Source organism: Onychomys torridus, chromosome 1, assembly GCF_903995425.1.
Source record: "Onychomys torridus chromosome 1, mOncTor1.1, whole genome shotgun sequence".
Lineage (NCBI taxonomy): Eukaryota > Metazoa > Chordata > Mammalia > Rodentia > Cricetidae > Onychomys > Onychomys torridus.
The window spans coordinates 165,496,114-165,514,275 of NC_050443.1; the positions used below are offsets into that span (position 1 = coordinate 165,496,114).

Consider the following 18,162-nt stretch of genomic DNA (forward strand, 5'->3'; position numbering starts at 1 on the left):
ATGAGTTACAGTTCAGCCTGGGCTACATGAAACCTCACTTACAAAAAAAAAAAAAAAAAGAAAAGAAAAAAAACTCCAAAGCACAAAATTTACCCACTTATTTCTAAAAATAGCAACAGCTATTAAAGCTAATTGATTTTATTAACAAAACCCACATTCATTAAAGTGATTATCCCATCAGCCAAGATAGACAAATCTACAAAGACATCGTACTCCTTTATGGCGTTCTTCTGTCTAAACTCAACTTTAACTTTCTCTAACTACATATCTCTAACATCCTGTTTACCAGACGGGAAAATAAACCATAATTACCTGCCCCAAATTTTAACTCCATCTAGAAATATAGTTCATCCTAAATCTACAAATAAATTTTCTAAATAACTGTATACTCAGGACTGGCAACTGGGCCAACATCTGTGATAATCCCTATTATAAAAATGCTTCTGCAATTTTTAACAGCACTGGAAGTAAAGAAACATCAAAGTCTAAAGAAATAGTCCTTTTTTCTAACTTCCTTTTTTTTTTTTTTTTTTAAGGGGACTGATTCTTTTTTTTTTTTTTTTTAAAGATTTATTTATTATGTATACAGAAGAGGGCACCAGATCTCATTAAAGATGGTTGTGAGCCACCATGTGGGTGCTGGGAACTGAACTCAGGACCTCTGGAAGAGCAGTTAGTTGGTGCTCTTTACCACTGAGCAATCCCTCCAGCCCCCTTTTATCTAACTTTCACACTTGAAAGAAAACCCTCAAATTCAAGTGATGTCATAAAACATCAAAACATAACACAGAATTATTTACACCCTGGTTCTTCTCTTTATTCAGTAATGAAGTTTAGGAACAGAAGTAAAATTTCAGAGAGAGAGAAAGAGAATTAGTAGTGGTAAAGTAGATCAATTAATTTTACTTTGCCCATAATAAACACTGATTCACTTTAAATAAACCATAAATACATGACCCTAGAACCACTTCAAAAGTCCAAACACCACAAGAAAGGCTAGAAATGAGACAACCAACAGTTCTGGTAACTAACTTGTCACTCATTATAAAGGTAACAAAAGGAGAATCAATAACTCAAGACACTGAAACATCTGAGAAAATAATACAAAAATGAAAATTAACACAGTATTTTATATTACAAATCAAAGAAGAACAGGGATTTGATTACATCTGAAGTTATTTTTGCCTCCACTGTCCAGAAACAGAATCAGAAGCTGCTTTTCCATCTTTCACCCCATTTTCTAAAGGTACAATTTATTTTTAAATGCCTTTATATTTTTAAACTTCACTCAATTCTTTGTAGGCCACTACTTCTTGCTTCTAATCTTTATAAACATTCTAACAAAAACAAAAATGAGCTCTATAGGAAGAAAAGCAGGGTACTTAACATTGTCTTTCAAAACAGCCTAGTATCTTTACAATAGTTATATATTAACACGCTATAAGCTTTGGTTGAATTTTGATTAATCTGCCCCCACCTCCAAACATTGCTTATTAATCTTAATTTACTCAGATAACAATCCTTCACAGAGAAAACTCAGAGAAAGTAGAGTAAGCACACTTACCCTTCCTTAGACATTCTCAAAGACTACTTCCTCTGGATAAGAATTCAGGATCAACAAACAAGCTCCACTGATCTCTTGAGAACTGTAGCTTATTTGTTAAAGCTGAGAACACAGGCCCTGAGAGGCCCAACCAATCCAGGCACAAAGCCACTAGGCTGTATCTCAGGGACCAATATCCTCAGCTTTAAAACTTAAAACCTACTAAGAGGTTGGGGGTAGAGGCCAGGAAAAAGGACTGCTAGCCTGGAATGTCTAACACTGGCCAGTTAAAGAAGAAGACAACCCAAATGCAAGGTTCTGTAGGAGGCAGGAATTGTTACTGGCAAACACAGAAAAAGCAAATTTACCCCCTAAAGAGGCCCTCCAACAGTACACAAACAATGTGAGTTTCACAGAATGGAGCAGCCCTAGCTGGTCAAAATCATTCCCATTCACTCAGAACAGGAAAGACCAGATAAATAATTTAGTTTTAATGAACAGTTCAACTACTTTCCCCTTAGAAAAGAAACCAGGTAAGCTACAAGAAGGAATTACTTAGGTGCTGGACCATATTATAGGGGAAATTATGGTATTTTCCTACCACCCTTCCCCCCTCTGATTTTATTAACTGTTTTAAAGGAAATACCTATATTCAAAAGTATATCATTTACCCAAAATATTCAGCTCATATGAAAACATACTTATAAATTTTTTATATAAAGGGCAAATCCTGAATTCTAAAAGTTGATGACAAATCTCAGATCAAGCTAAGATTTGAAAGAAAAATATTTGCAACATTCCTGCCTCCAGACAAATATAATATATAGGGTTTACGCAAGAGGGGAAGAAATAAGTAAATCAGAGCTCGGTCTAGTGGCAGAAGCCTATAATCTCAATTACTTAGGAAGCTGAGGTGGAGGATCCAAAGTTCAAAGCCTGCTTGGGACACAGAGTGAGTTCAAGGTCAGTCTGGACAACTTAGTGAAACTTTGTCTGTAAATAAAAACATAAAAACAGGGTTAGGTGTAGGCAGAGGTTTCTCTGTTCTGCCAGCAAATCCCAAAAACCCAGCAGTGATTACTTTAAAAGCCTCTTCGGGACTGGGTGGGACAGAAAAGCCTCCAATTACAGTTAAGGACAGGCACGGTGGCACACACCTTAGTGCCAGCACTCAAGAGACAAAAACAGGCAGACCTCTGTGAATTCTGGGGCAGCAAGGCTACAAGGTGGTGAGACAAAGAAAAGAAAGAAAGAAAGAAAAAGAGAGAGAGAGAGAGAGAGAGAGAGAGAGAGATTTTGCCTATGCATGAGACGCCATGTTCAATCCCTAATAAAAAAGAAAGAGAAACAACAACAAAAGGAAAGAAAAGAAAAAAAAAAAGACAAAGAGGAACACTGAGATGGAAAGTAAATCCTTTAATTTAAACTAAACATAAAGAATACATGTTCTGGGCTGGGAAGATAGCTTGGCTGATAGAGTGCTTGCCTAGCACACAATGCCCTGGGTTCACTTGCCAGCACTGCATAACTAAGCATGTTGGTATGTTACAATCCGGCATCCAAGAAATGGGGACAGGATACAAGAGTTCATACACCTTGGCTACATGACCCTGTCTCAAAAAAGACAAGAAGAGCGGGTGAGATGACTCAGTGGCTAAAACTGTTCGCCATGCAAGCCTGAAGCCTGAGCTCAATTCCTTGACCCAGATATAGGCGGAAGGAGAGAAGTGACTCTATAGTTATCTTCTGACCTCCACATGCTCTCTGTGTCACACGTGAGTATACATACACATACATACATACATACATACATACATACACACACACACACACACACACACACACACACACACACTTTAAAAAAATTTGGGGGTTGGGGATTTAGCTCAGTGGTAGAGCACTTGCCTAGCAAGCACAAGGTCCTGGGTTCAATCCTCAGCTCCAAAAAAAAAAAAAATCTTTAGGGGGGCTGGAGAGATGGCTCAGAGGTTAAGAGCACTGACTGCTCTTCCAGAGGTCCTGAGTTCAATTCCCAGCAACCACATGGTGGCTCACAACCATCTGTAACGAGATCTGGTGCCCTCTTCTGGCCTGCAGTCATACATGCTGTATACCTAATAAATAAATAAAATCTTTAAAAATAAATAAATCTTAAAAAAAAATCTTTAGGGGATTTAGTTCAGTGGTAGAGCTCTTGCCTAGCAAGTGCAAGGCCCTGGGTTCAGTCCTCAGCTCCAAAAAAAAAAAAAAAACTTAAAAAAAAAAAGAGCATAAAAATGTAAGGCATAGTATAAACATAGCACTTGGGGGCTTGAGGCAAGACTACTGCTAGTTTGGAGCCAACCTGGGCTACAGAGTGAGAACCTATCTAAGTCTTCTTTTGTTTTATTTTGTTTGAAGCAAGGTCTCACATAATTTCAGTTAGCTTTGATCTCACTATGTAGGTGAGGGTGGACTTGAACTCTGCCTCTATTCTCAAGTACTAAGATAATAGGCTTGTGCTTCCATATCAAATGAGAACCTATCTTCACAAAAAATAAACAAACAAACAAAAAAAACATGTAAAGATAACCAACTAACCTCATAAGAAAAATAAAAACTGGAAACCACAAGATACACACACTAAGATGGCTATTCTAATCAAGACAACGACTGTGTAAGGATGCAGAGAAACTGAAATGCTCACATACTAAAGCTAGCACTGTAAAATGATACATTAGCATGAACAATTTACCAATAACTTAGGCATAGTTATCATATAACCAAGCAAGTTATATTCCTAGATACATGACCAAAACAAATGTTCATATAAAACTTTACACAAATGTTCATAACACCACATTTTAATTTTAGGTGTCTATTGCTGTAATCAAACATCAACAAAAGCAACTTGGGGAGGAAAGCATTTACTTGGCTTCCCAATTACAGTTTCATCACTGAAGGAACCGAGAGGTAGGAACTGCTGTGGAATAATCCTATACACTGTGAAGATGTCTTGCTCTCATTGTTAATAAAAAGCTGATTGGCCGGTAGCCAGGCAGGAAGTATAGGTGGGACACCCAAACTAAGGACTGAGAAGAAAGAGGGGCAGAGTTGAGAGCTGCCAGCAGATGCAGAGGGAAGTAAGATGGGTACCAGGTCACCCAGGAAAGCGTAGGTAAGAAATATTGGTTAATTTAAGAGTTAGCTAGTAACAAGCCTAAACTGTACAGAAAGGTGCATTTTACCTTTTCATAGTAATCTTCCACAAACAATATGAAAAAGGTAACACACAACAGGCAACGATCTACAAATTACAAATCAGTATGAGAAAAATCACACACAATTGGGAAACACTTGGAGAAGTCACAAAAAGTGAATCTCTAAACAGCCAGTTAACATTTGAAGAGTTGTTCATCCTAATTATTCACCAGGAAAATACAAACTAAAACCAGAATGTTGCATTACATATATACCGTAATAACTTTTAAATTGAGTATACACTTCAAAAGATTAATATTAAAACAGTTGGGAAGCTCTCAGATAGTGTTAAGTGGATCTATCAAGAAAGGTAACTGCTTGGTACAACTTGCATATTATCAAGAACAACTTGGGATACATTGGATATATTATTGTCACTGGTTTTTGTTTTGAGATAACTGCAGATTCAATGCAATAACAAGAAACAACAGGAAGGCCGGGCAGTGGTGACGCACACTTTTAATCCCAGCACTCGGGAGGTAGAGACAGGTGGAGCTCAGTGAGTTCCAGGCTGAAGTGTTTGAAGTACAATTGTGAAGACCCCAGAAAGCATTAAATGCCGAGTGGGCGTGGCAGCCTGCCTGTGATTCCAGCTTCCAAAAGCAGAGACAGGAATCCCCAGAGAGACAAGCCACATCTCCAAACTCTAGGCTTGACTGAGAGAGACCCTGTCTCAGTGAATAAGGTAGAAAGAGTGATCCAAGGTAATTCCCTTGAGGTCAAAGAAAGCAATGTAAACATTTTTAAGTCTCCCAGTACTAACGTGCTAAGACAGGTACTAAGAACTATTTTATGAATGCCAACAAATTCATTTTTATTCCTTACATTTGTAATTAATTTGAGAAGAAATTATTATTCAATAGCTTTAAAATAAAGACTGGCAAGGCTTTGGAGATTTAAATTCAATTTAAGCAATAATTTCAGGGCACTGGAAAGAGAGCTCAGTGGTTAAGAGTATAAATCACTCTTGTAGGAACCTATGGAGAGTAACAGCTCAATCACCTGTGTAAACACACACACACACACACACACACACACACACACACACTCTCTCTCTCTCTCTCTCTCTCTCTCTCTCTCTCAATCTTAAAGGAAAATTAGAAGGCCAGCCATGGTAGTGCACACCTTTAATCCCAGCACTGGAGAAAGAGGCCGGAATTTCAGTGAGTTTGAGGCTAGGTCTACACAGGAAGTTCTAAGACAACTAGGGTTATATAGTGAGACCCTATCTCCCAAATAATATTAGATAATTAGATAATTCAGATAAATATGTGAAACATCTCTAAATATTTTTAAAGACAAAAAAATTCAATTTTTTTTCTTTTGAGACAAAAGTTCATTTCTGGAGCTAAGGCTGGCCTAGAATTCACAATGTAGCCAAGGCTAGCCTCAAACTCCTGGCAATTAATTCTTCCTGCTTTAGACTCTTGAATGCTTGAATTACAGATGCAAGCCATCACACCAGGCTACACTATTTTTTTAAAGTAAGCCAAATGACTGCTTAACTACACATTCACAAGTTCAATTAGCAAATTTCACTTCAACATAATAAAAAAAAAACCCACTAAACTCATATCTATGTTCACAAAGAAAAAGTCAATTCCCTATAATGAAAAACTTTGCTTTTATTATAATTATCAGAGCTTCAAAATGGTAAATCCAAATACCTGATTTCAGCATCATAGGCACAGTCAACATGAAGACTTGATGAAAAAACAAATGGTTCCATTCTGGATTTGATGACTATAAATTCTGAGCTGTACTAAACACTATTAGCGTCTAGATGTTTAGACAAACTAAGAAATGCCTTTCTGGTGTGCTTCTCTCAGGTCACTAGGCAATCCAAGCATCTTGGATAACCTTCTGACTACAGCATAACATGTTCCAATGAAGGGTTTGGCCAGATGATTATCTTCCAATCAGAAACTGAGCAATCATAACAAGGAAATGAAGACAGAACAACAGTCACACATCCTGAAGGACAGTTTCCTAATGATACACCATCATCATTTCTATGCTGATATGCAGAACACTGCCACAAAGCACACAACAGTAATAATGAGGATGATGAAGCAAGGCAGTGTGCTGGGCATTTACTTAACCAAAAGCATTTCGCTTCTGCAGATAGAGATACAGCTCAGTGGATAAGAACACTTGCTGAGCTAACATAAAGACCCAATTTCACATCCCTAGTACCCACATAAAAATCTAGGCATGGCTAAGTGCACCTGTAACCTCAGCACTGAGGGAGGGAGACAGGAGGATCACTGGGGCTGGCTGCAGGTTCAGTTAGGGCCTGACTTCAAGAGTAAAAACAGAATGGTGAAACACACACACACCATCATCATCTTCTAGCCTCCACGCATACACCATACACACTTGCATATACACATGAGAATATTTAGCTTCTTCTAAAAGAAAAATTTCAAATATTACATACAATATAGTTTTTGAGAATCATTATTATAGACTGCCTACTTAAACCAATGGCAAAAAAAATCAACTCAAATAAATATCTTTAATAAAGTTTCAGAAACAATACAAATTGACTTAACTAAAAACAAAACAAACAACTCTCTAGTGCTAGACATACAGCACAGGTGGCAGAGGGCTTGTACAGCATGCAAAGTCTAGGTTTGAGGCCCAGCACTGCATAAAACTGGGCATAGGGGCACAGACTTGCAATTTCAGCACTTAAGAGATAGAGACAGGAGGCTCAGGAAGCTCACTGTTATTTCAGCTATACAGCAGGTTTGGAGCCAGCTTAGGATACACAGACCTGCTCAAAACACACACACAAAGAAAGAGAGGAGAAGGGGAAGGAGAGGTGGGGAGGAGGGAGGGGAGGGGAGGAAGAGGAAAACTAAATGGTTTCCATTTGTTGTGTGGCAATATCCTCCAAGATACACTTCTATGTGGGAGGGAAACTTGGTAAAGTACAGGATGTTCTAAAGATAGGTAAACTAGTCAATCCCAAAGGGAAGCTAGTTAGGCTCAGAGAGTAGGTAACTCAAAAGCTTCAGGAAGTCCCTGAAACTTACCACCAAGCATATATAAGCAGTAAGGACTGGTGGGAGACACTTTTGGACGAGTGAAGCTGCCTATGACAGGTTCAGATAGGCTGAGGCACCTGAAAGAAGCAGACAAACTCAACTGCCTAAAACACGCTCAAGCCAGCCAAGCAACAGAGGCTCAGACTACCTCAGCAGTCTCAGAAAGACATTCTCCAGCCTTCCAAGTTGCCTATGCACTATACAGTGAGCTCTAGACTCCCAGCTTTCAAGAGCCATTATCCATGTTGGGGTGGGCTTCTGGAAAGAGAACTGTCTGAGTCACTTCTGTAGGAACGCCAATAAAACCCACTGGCTCACCATGTTGGACTTTGGAGGTTCCCTACATGGGATGGAGATGTTTGTTGATGTCTCCCCAGGAATAGTGTCATAGTGTCACACACCACTATCACTTTTTTTCTTTTCTTTTTCTTTTTTTTTTTTTTTTTGGTTTTTCAAGTCTGTAGCTTTGGAGCCTGTCCTGGACTAGCTCTGTAGACCAGGCTGGCCTTGAACTCACAGAGATCCACCTGCCTCTGCTTCCCGAGTGCTGGGATTACAGGTGTGCACCACCAACACCCAGCTGTTTTTGTTTTTTAAATGTTTGGTTATTTGAGAAGGTCTCATGTAGCCTATGCTGGCCTCAAACTGACCTAGGCAAAACTAACTTTGAACTCCTAATCTTCTTGCCTCAGACCCCCAAATGCCATGTGTGACACCATGCTGGGCCAATTTAATTTTGGGGGTGTGGGGTTGGGGGAAGATTTGAAACAAGGTCTCATGTCTCAAACTTTTCATCAACAAAGAAAACATTGTTTGAAAGATTAGCTCAAGATATCTATTTTACAACATGGTAACAATAGTTAATAATAAAATATTGTATAACCAAAAATAATTGAGAAATCTTTTTTGCTTTTTCATTTTTTTTCTTTTGGGTTGGGTGATGTTATTTGAGACAGGGTCTCATATAGCCCAGGTTAGCCTTGAACTCATTATGTAGCCAAAATTGACCTTAACTTTCGACCCTCTTTTCTTAGCCTCTACCCACTGCTGGCTTACTAAGAAACTTTAAGTGTTCTCACCACAAAATAGTTAATTAATGGTGTATCTGTGTGTGGAGGTGTGCATGCATGCACATGTGCACATGCACATCCATAAAAATGTATGTTCACCTGTGTAGACATGTATACACAGCTATAGGCATGTGAGCACTGATAAAGGCCAGAGGTTCACTTCAGATGTTATCCTCAGGTATCATCCACTATGTTTTTTGAGACAGGGTCTCATCAACCTAAAGCTCACCAAGAAGGCTAGACTGGCTAGCCAGAGAGTTCTAGTAATCCACCTGTATTCACCTCCCCAGCATTGGGATTATAATATGAGCCACAAGGCCTGGGCTTTGTTTTTGTTTTTTAACTTTTATTTTATGTGCATTGGTATTTTGCCTGTGTATGTCTGTGTGAAGGAGTTAGGTCCCCTAGAACTGGAGTTACAGACAGTGATGAGCTGCCATTTGAGTGCTGGAATTGAACCCAGGTCCTCTGGAAGAGCAGTCAGCCACTCTCAACTGCTGAGCCATCTCTCTAGCCCAAGGCCTTGTTTTTTTCCACATGGGTTCTGAAAAATCAACTCAGGTCCTTATGTCTGCATAGCAAACACCTCACCAACTGGGTTATCTCCTCAGCCCTAAGTTAATGTACGTTAGTTTTATTTAGCTAGTCTATATACCTACTTTAAAATATGAGGTTGGGGATTTGCTAAGTGGTAGAGCGCTTGCCTAGCAAGAGCAAGGCCCTGAGTTCCAACCTCAGCTCAAATAAACAAACAAACAAATAAATAAATAAATAAACAAACAAATAAATACATAAATAGAATATGATGTTTGAAATAACATAATCTTTTGCCAATTTTAGAAACAGATACATAATTCTTTAAAAGCAAATACTTGCAAGAGTACAAAAAAACCCAGTTTTTTTAATTACTGAAAAGTATTTTATTAGGACAGAGTGATATGTCTCAGTATTTAAGAGTCCTGGGTTTGAGCTCCAGCAGAGTATTTACCTAGCATATAGGATCACATCACATTACACTACTACAGCACCACACAAAACCAACACAACAGACAAAGTTTGAAAATGGATTAAACTAGGCTTTCTGCAATACACCTATAATCCCAGCAATCACAAGTACAAGGCAGGAAGGTTATGAACTCATTCCCAGTATGACCCATAGAGTGAGACCTAGTTTGAAAAAAAAATTATAACCTTTGAAAGATGCTTTTATTATTATTTCCATTGTTTCATACCACTCCTACCTTATGAAAAATGTAGGGTGTGGAACCTGTCTAAATTATTACAGGAAATACCATTCTAAATGAGTCAGAAATATATCTGAGCTATGGCATACTGAGTGCAATTAGGATGCTTACCAGATGATGTTTGCTAGAAATGTTAATGTTTATCTCTCTCCACGGTATAAGTTTAGCCCTGTCTCCCTTACTGAGAACACTGCATCTAAATGTATCCTCTAGAGGAGGGGTTCTCAACCTAGGGGTTATGACCCCTTAGGGGGTCGCATATCCAATAACTCTACACATCAGATATTTACATTACAATTCATATCAGTAGCAAAATTACAGTTATGAAGTAAAAATGAAATAATTTTATGGTTGGGGTCACCATATGAGGAACTGTATTAAAGAGTCACAGCATTAGGAAGGTTGAGAACCTCTGCTCTAGAGCCTCGAGACTAACCAACTAATTGAACTTAAATACATATAGAGATCAACACCTACAGGGGATGGAGAAGTGGCTCAGAGGTTAAGAGCACTGGCTGTTCTTCTAGAGGTCCTGAGTTCAATTCCCAGCAACCACACAGTGGCTCACAACCATCTGTAATGAGATCTGATTCCTTCTTCTAGTATGGATGAAAACAAAGTACTCATATACATATAATAAATAATTTTTTTTTAAAAAAAGAGAACACCTGCATTCATTAGAGTATTTGTGCTACACTTTACTTCACTCAAGATGGGGTCTCATGTAGCCTAAGATGGCCTCGAACTTGCTATATAGCTGAGGAAAATGTTGAACTTACTCTCCTGTCTTTGCCTCAGAGTACTGCGCCACCATGCCATTTGTGCTGTGCTAGGGACCAAACCCAGGACTCTGTGCCGCTAGGCAAACACTCTGTCAACCAAGCTATATCCACAGCCCCATGTTTTCTTTACACATATAAACATAACGTTTTTAAAGCCCAAGAGATGGCTTCTTGGATAAAAATGCTTGCTGCACAAGTCTTAATAACCCGAGTTCAATCTCTGGAAACCACAGTAGAAAGTTATCTTGTGACCACCATACATGAAAGCCCACACTCACACATGCATATCACATACACTCAACAATAAACATTTAAAATTTTTAAGGGGCTAGAGAGATGGCCCAGCGGTTGGGAGCACTGGCTGCTCTTCCAGAGGACCTGGGTTCAATTCCCAGCACCCACATGGCAGCTCACAACTGTCTGTAACTCCAGTTCTAGGGGATCTCACACCTTCGCATCAATGCACATGAAATAAAGTTTAAAAAAAATTTAAATTAAAAAAACATTTAAAAGTTTTAAAATTCTGTGCTATACTTGAATTCCTATAGCATATACCAACACACCACACAGAAAGGAAAGTCATCAATACCTACTATGTAATTTGGAGACTTGACAGGAACCAGAGATTTTTTTTCACTTTTCTAGGGCTTAAGGAACAATAGTCTGATACCCACAAATGCTACACAGTGACCTATCATTAGTAAAATGTCATCAGCTTACATTAAAAACAAACTACTAAGCAGGCTACATGTCCATTCCTTAAATCTATTCTTTTCTATATAGAAAGGCAAGATATCAGATACTAGATAACATTCTTTTAATAAACACTACAAAATAGTTATTCTGTATTTTGTGTTTTTATCTTTATTTTAAGACAAGGACTTGGGCTTGAGGATTTATTTAGCTTAGTGGTAAAGCACTTGCCTAACTAGCACAAGGCCCTGGGTTTGGTCCTCAGCTAAAAAAAAAAAAAAAAAAAAAAAAGACAAGAACTCAGGTAGCCCAGGCTGGCCTTAAACTCATGATCCTCCTGTTTCTACTCCCAAGTGCTGAGATTACAAGTGTGCACTACCACACCAGGGTTAAGTAAACACAATTTTAAATTCTGTTTAAAAATTACAGCTAGGGGCTAGAGAGATGGCTCAACAGTTAAGAGCCCTGTCTGCTCTTACAGAGGACCTGGGTTCAATTCCTAGACTCACAGCTGTCTCTAACTCCAGTTCTAGAGGATCCAACACCCTTACACAGGCATGCATACAGGCAAAACACCTGCTCATAAAAAAATAAAAATAAATGTTTAAGAGATTTTTAATTTTAGATTTATAATTTAAAAAGATTGTCGGGCGGTGGTGGCGCAGGCCTTTAATCCCAGCACTCGGGAAGCAGAGGCAGGAGGATCTCTGTGAGTTTGAGGCCAACCTGGACTAGAGTGAGTACAAGGCGCAAAGCTACACAGAGAAACCCTGTCTCGAAAAACAAACAAAAAACAAAACAACAAAAAAAGATTATAATCAATTTATGGTAAATAACAGTTAAGAATTTTTTTAAAGAATTTAAATTCTGTTACATTCTATTAAAATTTCAGTTAAATTCATCCTCAGAGGGTAACAGCACTTGCTATGAAAGTCTGGTGACCTGAGTTCAATCCCAGAAGCCATATAAAGATGGGAGGAAAGAGAGAACAGATGTCACAGAGCTGTCCTCTAACTTCTACATGTGCATGCGTGAGCACGTACACACACATACACAAACACATCATCATAAATAAGCTTAAAAAATAATGTCAATTTTAGCAAAGCATGATGGTATGTGCCTACTGTCCCGGCTACTTGGAAGGCTGAGAATGGAGGAAGACTTGAGCCTATGTATTCAAGGTCAGCCTGGGAATCACAGCAAGACCCCATCTTTTAAAAATAAAGAAACCTAGATAGAGTGGGGTATATCTACAATCACAGCACCTGGCAAGCTGAGGCAGGGGGATTGACACGAGTTCAATGCCAGCCTGGGCTATGTGAAACTACCAAAAAGAAAGCAGGGAAAAAAAAATTTCAATCCAATTAACTAGGTGCAATTTTCTAGCAGATAAAGACTTTGTTCAGGAATTTTACTAGTAGCTATAAACAGCATATGGTGTGCTATAGGTAAAAACTTGAATGTCACTAGATTTGAACCACTAGCTATATGCTCAGTGATAAATTACTTAACATCTCTGTATATGAATTCCATCGAGTGAAGCCTAAGAGTAGAAAGTATAGACTTCCTAGAGGTGTTCTGAGGATGAAGCTGTCTTACCGGTGATAGGCTTCTCGCCGATACTTTTTCAAGGCATGTTTATCCATGTTAGCAGGCACATCTGCTGCATTCTGTAATCGATCACTCCAGGAGGTTGTCATTTTATTTGAATGATGAATTCTAGAAGAGAAAATCAACAGTTTAGTAGTTTGATATTGGCACTGGTATACTAACATGCCATTTAAAAAATATTTTTTAAAAAACTGTAGCTAGGGCTGGAGAGATGGCTCAGCCGTTAAAGGCTAGGCTCACAACCAAAAATATAAAAACTGTAGCTATACACCTTTTGCCGGGTTGGTGGTGCACACCTTTAATCCCAGCACTCAGGAGGCAGAGACAGGAGGATTTCTGTGAGTTTAAACCCAGACTTGTCTATAGAGAGAGTTCCAGGATAGCCAGGGCTGCACAGAGAAACCCTGTATCAAAAAAGAAAAAAGAAGTACAATTTCATCACATTAGAAAACACATGCATCAGGAACAGAGTAGAGAGCTGTGTGTCTTTGCACTAAGTATGTTGACAAAGAGGCTATTCTCAGATTTCACTTTCTTGAAGTTTTCTTGTTCATTATTCAGTTTTGTTTTTACTGCTGCTAGAGATCAAACCCAAAGCTTCACACAACAAAGCATGTATTCTAAAACTGGGTTATACTCTTATGAAAATACCAATGTTTGTGAAAACATCTAGAACAAACATCCTAATATTTCCTTCATGAATCAGTACAGCTGTGTATCTCCCACTCAGAGATCAGGCCAATAAACATTCCTTCACTGAGGGAAGACTTGGGGGCTTGCATGAAATCACCACTCCTCAAGATTATATACAAGATTATGTAAGGGGTGAGCTGCGTCAGTGGCACAAATTTTTGTTGAGTAGTCCATACTATACCTAGAACTTCCCAATGGTATAGCTGCCTGAGAGTCTCTCATGAGACCAGACAGATCACAGGTCCTAGGAGAGAACACACTATTATTCTGCTAAATGAACATCGTGTCAAGCCAACACATAGTGACTTACTGCTATACTCAGATTAGTGCATCTCAACCCTGATCAGAGAAACAACTTCTTGCAGTAGCTGGACATTAACATAGACCCAACATGTGCCAAAGTACAAATAAGAGACTGCAAAGTGCTCAGCCCTGTATGAGACATCTGTGTCGCAATCCTCCTCCCAAGGCTCAGAGAAGAGGGGGTGGAAATACTGTAAGAATCAGAGCCAGTGGGTAATAAAAGTCACATTTTCTGAACACAGCAAGATAGCTACACATACGGACTCAAAGAGGTTGTGAGAGAATACCCAAGACCTACCCAAGCGGGGCTGGAGAGATGGCTCAGAGGTTAAGAGCAGTGGCTGTTCTTCCAGAGGTCCTGAGTTCAATTCCCAGCAACCACATGGTGGCTCACAACCATCTATGAGATCTGGTACCCTCTTCTGGCCTGCAGGCATACATGCAGGCAGAACACTGTATACATAAATAAATCTTAAAAAAAAAAAAAAAAAAAAAAAAGACCTATCTAAGCTTAAGCCAGATGTAATCCCAACATGAAGGAGGAAAATGGGTATGAAGTTCCATCTAATAACTTCTAGAAAAGGGAGAGTCACTTTTATATAAAAGAGTGGCCTTATTGCTGGTCAGTGCTGGCACATGCCTTTAATCCCAGCATTTGGGAGGCAGAGGCAGGTAGATCTCTATAAGGCCAGTCTGATCTACAAAGTCAGTTCCAGGACTTTCTGTATGCTTGAATATGTGTTGCTCCCATTGGCTAATAAATAAATCTGTTTTGGTCTATGGCAAGGCAGCTTAGAGGCAGGCAGGAAATCCAAGCAAAGATATGGAGAAAAGAAAGAAGAGTAGGGAGAGATGCCTAGCCACCACCCAAGAAGCAGCAAGATGCCAGCAGACTAGTACGCCATGGCTATGTGACAAAACACAGATTAATAGAAATCGGTTAATTTAAGATGAAAGAGCTAGCTAGCAAGAAGCCTGTCACAGGCCATAGGGTTGTAAATAGTATTAAGCCTCTGAGTGATTGTTTTATAAGCAGCTGCAGGACCATGGGGCTGGGCGGGACCAGAGAAACATACCACTACACAGGACAGTCAAGGCTATACAGAGAGACCCTGTCTTGGAAAAAACAAAACAAAAAAGAGGGTAACCTTAAGTAGGTGGACCATTCTATAGTGGATAGCCCACACCCAAAAGCATATAGACAGCACAAATTGGACCTGATGGACTTAAAGAGGACACAAAGTTGGGTAGGTAGGGATAAAGTAAGGCAGCTGTACATGGTGGATCTGGAGGAGTTGAGAGAAGGGGTGTGATTAAGAACAAAATATACTGTATGAGATTCTGAAAGAATCAGAGTGTGTGTGTGTGTGTGTGTGTGTGTGTGAGAGAGAGAGAGAGAGAGAGAGAGAGTGTGTGTGTGTGTGTGTGTGTGTGAGAGAGAGAGAGAGAGAGTGTGTGTGTGTGTGTGTGTGTGTGTGTGAGAGAGAGAGAGAGAGAGTGTGTGTGTGTGTGTGTGAGAGAGAGAGAGAGAGAGAGAGAGAGTGTGTGTGTGTGTGTGTGTGAGAGAGAGAGAGAGAGAGAGTGTGTGTGTGTGTGTGTGTGTGTGTGAGAGAGAGAGAGAGAGAGAGAGAGAGAGAGAGAGAGAGAGAGAGTGTGTGTGTGTGTGTGTGTGTGTGTTTCAAGGCAGGGTTTCTCTGTGTAGCTCTGGCTGTCCTGGAACTTGCTCTGTTGACCAGGCTGCACTCGAACTCAGAGATCCACCTGCCTTTGTCTCCTGAATGCATGCTGGAATTAAAGGTGTGCACCACCACCATCTGACAATAAAAAATATTATTTAAAATATTAAGACTGGCAAATTAAATGTTGGAAATAAAGAAACTATTAATTCTAATACAATGCTGAGGAGAATAAAAATACCACAAACTCTGGAAAACAATTTATCATTGTTCTAAAAAATTAAACATGTATCTACCATGTCTTAGCCTTTCTACTAGGTATCCAAGTAAAAGTAAAATATATATCCATATAAAACTTATATATGAATATTCTTAGGAGTTTTATAAACCAAAAACTAGTAACAACCCAAATATCTACCAACATTATGGATAGTGATATGTCTATATACTACAATACTACTGTGCAATAAAAATAAGTGAACTAATTATACACAAAACATTCAAATGCAAGATAATGCCGAGGGTAAAGAGAAAAAGACTGCATGTTGCTCATCAGGTTAAGGTCCTTGCCACCAAACCTGGTGACCTGAGGTCAAATCCCAGGACCCACGTGGGTAGGGGGGTGGGGAATTGATTTCTACAAACTGTCCTTTGACCTCCACATACTCACCCTGGCATGTGCAGCCACACACACATAAATAAATAAAATTGCAATAAAAAATGTAAGGCTGCATGCTATATAATTACATTTATATGAAATACTAGAAAATGTTCACTAACCTATAGTGAAGAAGGTGTGACCCAGGGTTTCAGAAGGTAAAGCAGTATTAATACACCACTAACCCCAGGACTCAGCAGGATAAGGAACAAGAGTCTGACCTCAGCTACAGAACCAGACCCTGACTCAAAGAACAGAAAACAGAAAGGGGTCCAAGGAAACTTCCTGTGAGCAGATGTATGTTTATTATCTTGGTTGGATAATGGTTCCAGAGATTATACATATCAAAAATTATACCCTAGCCAGGCATGGTGGTACACACCTGTTACCTCAGCACTTGGAAAATAGAGGCAGGAGGATCAGGAGTTCAAGACCAGCTTCAGCTACACAGTGAGTTCCAGGCCAGCCTGAGTTATACAAAACATTGTCTCAAAACAAAATTATGCTGGGCGGTGGCGGAGCACACCTTTAATCCCAGCACTCGGGAGGCAGAGCCAGGCAGATCTCTGTGAGTTTGAGGCCAGCCTGGTCTACAGAGTGAGATCCTGGACGGGCACCAAAACTACACAGAGAAACCATCTCAAAAAAAAAAAAAATTAAAAAAAAAATTATATATATATATATATATATATATATATATATATATATATATATATGCTCTAAGTATGTGTTTACCATATACCAATTGTATTGTCACCCTTTTTTAAAAATCCTTATTTTATAGATATAGATGTTTTGCCTGCATGTGTCTTTATTCACAATAAACTTCTATGATTTAAAAATTGAATCATTTTAAGTAATGCTGAAATCATATTCCACTCCATTCCACTCAATGTAAATAATCCTTTTGTCCAGTGTATCCACACTGTATTCTCTCTATACCCACTAGTCAGTTATTAAGTACCAGATCTACTATGCAAGCACAGCAGTGCCTGTGTGCACACAACCCCTATTTTACTTAACAATGACTACAAAAGTAAAGAATGGCAATACTGGTAGTAATCCAGATATCTCAATAAGAATCTGTCAAATGCTTCTTTTAAATGCAAGGAAGAGAAATCTCAACGTACAGACAAATAGGGAAAATCCTGTACTAAAGTATCTAGGATCTACAGTAAGAATAAATCCTCTTTGTGAGATTGTAAAGAAGAGCATTCACACTGTGTATCTGAAGATTACAGACAGTGATAAGTGCGTAGCTAAGACAGGTAAAAAGGCAGAGCCTAGTGGAGTGGGACACGTCTGTATCTCGGGAAGCTAAGGCAAAAGGATTGCTGAGGTTTACGTCAGCATGGGCTACAGAATGAGTCCAAAGTCAGCCTGGAATACATAGCACAGGCCTGTCTCAAAAAGCCAAAGATGGCTGGTGAAATGGCTCCATCAATTAACGGGCTTGCCACCACACTGAACAACCTGAATTCTATTTCTGGGACCCACATGATGAAAGACAGAATTGTCCCCCTGAAAGTTGACTTGCCCTCCACAAATGTATGGTGTCAGATGCATGCCCACACATACACATACATGTGCACACAC

General features: G+C 39.2%; 1 protein-coding gene across 14 annotated transcripts in view; it reads right to left on the reverse strand.

Moving 5' to 3' along the window:
- The window catches only part of Nt5c2 (5'-nucleotidase, cytosolic II), a 130,715-nt gene that overhangs the window by 46,515 nt on the left and 66,038 nt on the right, over positions 1-18,162 (reverse strand). For 11 of the 14 annotated variants that reach the window (XM_036171682.1, XM_036171728.1, XM_036171738.1 and 8 more), the window contains exon 2: positions 13,225-13,344. In XM_036171682.1, coding sequence (XP_036027575.1) covers positions 13,225-13,344 — 120 coding nt within the window. Of the gene's footprint in view, positions 1-1,564; positions 1,648-13,224; positions 13,345-18,162 lie in introns of those variants that run through there. The other 3 variants (XM_036171799.1, XM_036171790.1, XM_036171702.1) reach the window with 2 other exon arrangements.